This window comes from Brassica oleracea, chromosome C4, assembly GCF_000695525.1.
Source record: "Brassica oleracea var. oleracea cultivar TO1000 chromosome C4, BOL, whole genome shotgun sequence".
Taxonomy (NCBI): domain Eukaryota; kingdom Viridiplantae; phylum Streptophyta; class Magnoliopsida; order Brassicales; family Brassicaceae; genus Brassica; species Brassica oleracea.
In genome coordinates, this window is record NC_027751.1 from 39,384,426 (window position 1) to 39,391,761 (window position 7,336).

Genomic DNA, 7,336 nt, shown 5'->3' on the forward strand with positions numbered 1-7,336 from the left:
TCTCTCTCTCTCTCTCTCTCTCTCTCTCTCTCTCTCTCTCTCTCTCTCTCTCTCTCTCTCTCTCTCTCGGTGGCTCTCATCAAGGTGGAGAAACGGCGACCTATATCGGTGGCTCTCCTTGAGGGGGAAAACGACGAAGCGTCTCTTGGTGGCTCTCCTCGAGGGGGAAAACGACGAAGCGTCTCTGGGTGGCTCTCCTAGACGGGGAAAACGACGAATCACTCCGTGTCTCTCTCTCTCTGGCTCTCATGGAAGAAGACTCCTCTCTCTCTCTCTCTCGGCGGCTCTGATCGAAGAAGGATCGTCTCTCTCTCTCTCTCTATGCGGCTCTGATCGAAGATGAATCGTCTCTCTCTCTATCGGCGGCTCTGATCGAAGAAGAATTGTGTCTTCGGCGGCTCCGATCGAAGAAGAATCGTCTGTCTCTCAAGGCGACTCTGATCGAAGAAAAATTAACCCTCCTCTAAAGATAAATTATTTTCTTCTTTTATTTGAATCCTTCAATTCATGGATGCGTTTGATTTGTTTGTTGTGTTGAATGCTGTGGTCTGTTGGTTTTTGTCTGAAAGGAATGTTAAATCCTTCATGTTCGGGTGACTAGTTTTCACAATGTTGATATGTTTGTTGTGTTGGTTTATGTCCCTTGTTTCTGTCTGGTTATGAATCCATCCCGTTCGGGTCACAAGTTTATCAAGTTCATATGTTTGTTGTGTTGGTTTGCCTCACTTCATTCTGTCTGGTGATTAATCGTTTCATTCTTTTTTATTGTTGCACTGTTTGTTTGGTTAGATGGAAGTATGCAGAGAGTGGATGAAGCTTTCAACAAAGCTCGCAACAAAGCTTTCAACAAACGAAATATAGGTACAACATCTCTCTTTCACTTTGATTCCTGTCTGAAATGAATTGATTTGGTTGTGTTAGATTATGGTTGAGGTTAGTAATAAATGTTAGTGAGCCTTTGACATAAATCGATTTAGATAATGGTTGTGTTTAATGTGTTAGATAGATGTAATAAATATGGTTAGCTATAACTCACTTCTCGATTTAGATAATGGCTGTGATTATTGTGTTAGATACATGTCTTGTCTATGTGGTTGGTTGTGTTGAATGATCTACTGATCTTATCTATCTCTCTTCTATTAAACACTTCTGGACATCTCTCTCCCATCTACTCTCCCGCATTTGTTCTTTTCTGTCTATCTTCTTAATCCATATTCTGATATGAATTCAAATCCCTATAGCCACAACTTCGTTGATCTTCTAAACAGTCAACAAGAAACAGTCTTTGGTTTTAAAGATGATAGTGTGGAACTATCTTCATCGCACGACCCTTTTTTTGGCAGTCAAGCAACCGAAGCTTCAAACTATGTTGAAGAGACTCCTGTAGAACATAGAGAAAGGAGGATCTGGACGCCAATAGATGATGTTGTCCTCATCAGCTCCTGGCTAACACAAGCAAGGATCCGGTGATAAGGAATAAGCAAAAAAGTGGTACTTTCTGGAAAAGGATTGCAGCATACTTTGCTGCAAGTCCGAAGGTAGCAGGCAGTGAACACAGAGAAGCTAGTCACTGCAAGCAACGCTGGCAGAAGACAAATGACCAAGTCAACAAGTTTAGTGAGGCTTATGAAGCTGCAAGTAGAGAGAAAACAAGCGGTCAAAATGAGAATGATGTTCTGAAGCTAGCTCATGAGATATTCTACAACAACCACAAAAAAAATTCAACTTAGAGCATGCTTGGAAGGAGCTGCGTAATGACCAGAAATGGTGTGAGATTTCTAAGTCCAAAACCCATGGAAGCGCTAATAAAAGGAGGAAGCTTGATGAAGGTGCTCAGTCATCAACCTATCATGTATCCGAGGCTAATGATGGTGATACTGATCGTCTCCCGGGTGTTAAGGCAGCAAAGGGGAAGGGTAAGAAGATGAATGCAGAGGGGAAGGCACTTTCTGAGTTTGAGAGTATGTGGAGCTTCTTGATAGTCTAATTGGAAAACAAGAACCCTTTGCTTAGTATGAAGAAGCTCTTAAGAAGAAGCTCGTTACTGATTTGTTGTCTAATTAAGTTATTTAGACTTTCTATTTCATTGCTGAGTTTGTCTAAGAATGCGGTTAAGTTATGGCCACTCTCTGTTTCTTGTTTTCATTACTCTCTGTTTCTTGTTTTCAGGTACATTGCGAGGGGAAGAATCAAGGACAGAAGCTTGTAGTGTAGTGAATTGTCGCTTGTAGTCACGGACTGAAGCTTGTAATGGAAGCTTGTAGTGTAGTGTTGTGTTGGGGTGTAGTGTAGTAATCACGGATGCGTTTTGTGTCATGGGAGCTTGTTTTGTTGTGTGTTTGTAACTGAAGCTTGTCTGCTTTCTCGTGTACTGTCTTTTCTTGTCTTGTGTGCTCGGAAGAATCAAGGGAGCTTGTTTTGTTGTGTGTCTTTTCTTTTTTTCTGTGTCTGTAACTGAAGCTTGTCTGCTTCTCGTGTAACTAATGCTTGTCTACGTTTTTAATGTTTGTAATGTTTGTATTATAGTGTGGTCACGAGACTACGTTTGTAATGTTTGTAACTCTTTCTTCTCTCATTCTATATATTAACTTTAATCTTTCATTCTACAAACATCACGCTTCTTCTCTTCTTCTCTCATTCAACAAACACAACACTTGTTCTCTCCTTCTCTATCTATAAATTGAATTCGACAAACATTACAAACAACTCTTCTTCTCCCCTTCTATATTCTTATTTCAAACTATTCTTTCTCCAAACATTTAACATAAACAAAAACAATTTCTCCCTTTGATCATATATATGGCATCTTCTTCTTCGCAAAACACTTTTGAGGGATTGGAGGATGAAAATTTTGATCAAAAATTCGATGAATATTTTGATCAACATTTTGATCAAACGTTCGAGAATCTTTTCATTCATCACCAACCTCAAGAAGGGGAAAGGAGAAGAAGGAAAAAACGAGTTTATATTGAAAGAAACCGGGAGGAAGGCCATGTACGTTTATGGAATGACTATTTTAGTGAAACTCCGACATATCCTGAAAATCTATTCCGCCGACGATTTAGAATGAACAAGCCATTGTTCATGCGTATTGTTGATCGACTCTCTAATGAAGTTCACTTTTTTCAACAAAGACCAGATGGTCTCGGAAGGCTTGGTCTCTCTACACTTCAAAAGTGTACAGCAGCTACCCGTGTCATGGCATATGGTACTGCGGTTGATACGGTTGACGATTACCTCCGGCTTGGTGAAACTACTACTCGGTCCTGTTTGGAAAATTTCGTGGAAGGAATAATATATTTATTTGGCGATGAGTACCTAAGAAGACCAACTCCGGCTGATCTTCAACGTCTACTTGATATTGGCGAGCATCATGGATTTCCCGGGATGATAGGAAGCATCGATTGTATGCATTGAGAGTGGAAGAATTGTCCTGCCGCATGGAAAGGTCAATATTCACGTGGTTCGAGAAACCCACAATCGTTTTAGAGGCGGTTGCTTCGTATGATCTATGGATATGGCATGCATTTTTGGACCTTCAGGTACCTTAAATGATATCAATGTTCTTGATCGCTCACCTGTTTTTGATGATATAATAAAAGGGCAAGCTCCGCAAGTCACTTTTTCTGTCAATGGAAGAGAGTATCATATGGCTTACCATCTCACCTATGGTATTTATCTGAAATGGACAACATTTATCCAATCTATTCCAATACCACAAGGGCCGAAAGCGGTTTTGTTTGCTCAACATCAAGAAGCTGTCCGAAAAGATGTTGAGCATGCTTTTGGTGTCTTGAAAGCTCGCTTTGCCATTGTTAAAAATCCAGCATTATTTTGGGATAAAGTCAAAATTGGGAAGATTATGAGAGCATGCACCATACTCCATAATATGATAGTAGAAGACGAACGAGATGGATACAGTCAATATGATGTTTTAGAGTTCCAACAATGGGAAGACAACGGAAGTTCACATGTGGATCTTACGTATTCTACTGATATCCCGACTAATATCGCCACTATGATGGGTGTTCGAACCAGAATTCGTGATAGACAAATGCATGAACAACTGAAATCGGATTTGGTTGAACATCTATGGTGTAAATTTGGACGGGGTGAAGACAACAACTGAGCTCAGATTGTTTTTTTTTTCGAATTATTCTCGATTATTGTACTAATCTTCGTTTTTATGTTCTTTTAGAAAATCTATGTTTTAAATGTTTTCTTGTAATATGTTTTATTTAATAAAAAAATCATCTCAAAAAAAATATTTTATAATTTTTTTTTTAAGAATCCTTAATTAAGAAACTGTCATTAGACAAATCAAAATGGAAGTTTCTTAGCAAAGGTTCTTAGGTTACATCTAATCTATTAGAGCAAGTCCAATGGTTAGAACCTATTATGGGTTCTAATGAGTAATTTAATAGTTAATTTTATGATTTGAGGAGTTTAGAACCTTTGTTAGAATAATTAATTTTTTTTGGGTCTAATGGAAGAACCTTTTTGAAGTTCTTAATTTTATTTTATTTTAGAAGTTGAATGATTGGATTTTTGTTTTTTGAAAGATTGGATTTAATAACATAAAAAAAACATATATAAAAATTTTAAATAAAAATGACATCAGAATCGTAAGAGAAAATGTGGTGATCTAGATGGGAGGAGTAAAGAGAGAGACATAAATGGGAAGTCGAATAAAAACGTGACAAGTAAAGATTCTTAACACCTTTAAAAATCCTAAAGTAGACATCGGTTCTTGCTTTTTTATCTTTTTTTATTTATTTATTTACTTTTTTTTTATTTAAAACCTGCCTCCAGGATCACCAATGGAGGTGGTCTTACTAAACAAATCATTAAGAACCCTCTTTAAGGGTTTTATGGATAATCATGCACTAAGTCCATCTTATGATCGTACGGTCATAAATAGCCCACCAGAGATTGAAACGTATATACTATCAACGCCTTGAACTCCTTCGCCAAAACGTTTGCTGGCGGCAAAGAACCGCAACCTTAAATCTTTGAAGCGTTTTCCGTCGCCGGAGATTGATCCTGGCATTGTCCGTTTCACGTTAAAGCTCACTCGAGAAAATATCCAAACGCTTCGTGAGCTGCTCAAGAGAGAATCATCATGAGAGAATCATAAGAGCCTACGCTTGTCGAAGTTCATATCAGGTTCACGTGCTTGGTAAGAGCTCGAGGCTGTGATCCCAATAGATGCTGGGGTACAAATTCGCCGTGGATTGCAGAAGCCTCATCGTGGCTCCGTTTGAATATTTCAGGAACTGTATCTCCGCCGTCCCTAGGATTCCGTTGACGGCGGCGACGTATATGGGTGAAAAAGGGTTTATGACTAACTAGAGAATTAATCACTTCCTTTATGGCTTCATGCTGTTATCAAAACATTGTGTTTGAATGGTTAGCTTTGATCGTTGTGTTTGAATGGTTAATAGTGATCATTGTATTTGGCCTTTTCTTGATGAAGCTAAAACTAGTATTTTGTTTAGATAGATCGTCATCATCGGGTTATTTGCATGTTATCTTTTTTTAATATTTGATAAACAAAATAGCAAAGAGGAAATTTTAATTTCTTAAAGTTAACTGCTTACCAAAAACCTTGAAAAAGGATTCTCAACTATGAGATGAAAGTGCACAAGGAGATGAAGAAACGGTTGAGAAGTCGTCCTCAACATCTTCACACCTCTCCCCTCTTGCTCTCTTTTCGAATTTTTTTTTATAAAGGAGTCCTCGTGTGGGCTCTTTGCTATATATGCATTCATGGCGTTCTTGGAGATAAGGTTTGGTATGCGTTCAGATGATGTTTGACTAATGGCAACATTTACTTGTTATGTTTGCTTTTTTTTATTAAAAAAAATTGAAGATTATTTTCTCAAGCCAATTTATGTTGGGAAACCAGTGTTAGGAATCTTTCCACTAAATATGGAATTTTAGCTGGCAACTGTGAACGTGTCAATAATAGAATTCTTGCCAAAGCTACCACTATCAGTTAGCACAATAAAGAAAACAATATATTAAAGTTACTTCAGCTAGTGATAACAAAATTCTTACGTACGGTTTTCCTTCATAAGACAAAGAAATAATATAGGTTTTTTACATAGAAATAATATAGTATAAATTAAATAGTATCTTATGATATTAGATGTGATTAGTAGCCCATTGGCGCATTATATGTAATACTCTATTTATATGTGGCTTTATTTTTTCGGTAACCCTATCGGAATGAGTACATTGTAATAATTTGTAACAACTCTTAAAGACCATCAAAGTTTCAAAAAGAAAAAAACAACTCTTACAGACCTGATTAGGTATCCATGAAAATTTAACTATGCCTATATTACTTTATTAGACATAATTGTTTTTTACTTTAGAAGTAAAATATAAGATTAAAAAAATAATCAGGTAAACAACACTATTTCTTTATTTTTATTTTTATTTGACATAACATTTTTAGTTATACACTATTGTTTAAGTGCATATTGCAATGATAAGCACTCATAACGACTTAGAAGTTCATGGACCAAACTTGGCCTGAAGTTCTTTGACAATATTTGCATCCAACTGGAACGCCCTGGCTAGAACTTCTGGATATATAGGAGGATTTGACCCGAACACAGCGTTTGCGATTGTGATTACACCAGCGTTCTGACTACTCAATCCTGCAAAAGCAACGGCAGGGACTTTCCCAATATTTACCTGAAAATGAATCATTCCAATGGGGAACACAAATACGTCGCCAGGATGCAATACTTTGGCGAATAAACGGTTATTGTCTTGATTGGAAGAGACAAACCCGACGTATAATGTTCCTTTGATAAGGACAAGGATCTCTGAGCCACGGGGATGCGTGTGAGGCGGGTTTTGTCCATGTGGAGCGTAGTCTATGCGCACCAATGATATGCCCATGGTGTTTAGCCCTGGGATCTGATCAACATTAACCGTGGTCACATTGGAGCCAACTTGATTACTGGTGTTCCCAGGCACGTTGAGGCCAGAGAAGAAAAAATCTTCTGCATTGACTCGCATCGGGTCTTTACAGAACCTACCATTCACAAAAACTGCATGTAGAAATATATTTCAAAGATCATACATTATTACAACGTTAGGATCAATTTGAATGGAGAAAATAATAGAAAAAGATGAAACATGGGTTTTTTTTCGTACCACCATTTAGGTCATCAATGGCGACACAGAAATCTTGGAGTGGACTTGGATCATAAGCTTCAGCAAAGGAAATTACCAAAGCCAATATGGCAATAGGGATGAGGATGAGAGCCTGAAAAAACCTCATTTTTCAGATAAAAGGCTATATGTGAATGCCCTCTCT

General features: G+C 37.8%; 2 protein-coding genes across 2 annotated transcripts; one reads left to right on the forward strand and one right to left on the reverse strand.

Annotated features, from left to right (window-relative positions):
- The first annotated feature begins 1,221 nt into the window (after positions 1–1,221).
- Positions 1,222–1,987, forward strand: LOC106338861 (glutathione S-transferase T2-like). The gene is made up of 3 exons (XM_013777741.1): positions 1,222–1,466; positions 1,508–1,638; positions 1,731–1,987. Exons 1-3 carry the CDS (start codon positions 1,222–1,224, stop codon positions 1,985–1,987), a joined length of 633 nt encoding a protein of 210 aa, XP_013633195.1.
- Positions 1,988–6,481: 4,494 nt separating this feature from the next.
- On the reverse strand, positions 6,482–7,336 carry LOC106340830 (germin-like protein subfamily 1 member 16). The gene is made up of 2 exons (XM_013779664.1): positions 7,174–7,336; positions 6,482–7,067 (listed from the first exon to the last, which is right to left on the reverse strand). The coding sequence occupies exons 1-2, from the start codon at positions 7,298–7,300 to the stop codon at positions 6,523–6,525; spliced, it is 672 nt and encodes a 223-aa protein (XP_013635118.1). The 5' UTR covers positions 7,301–7,336; the 3' UTR covers positions 6,482–6,522.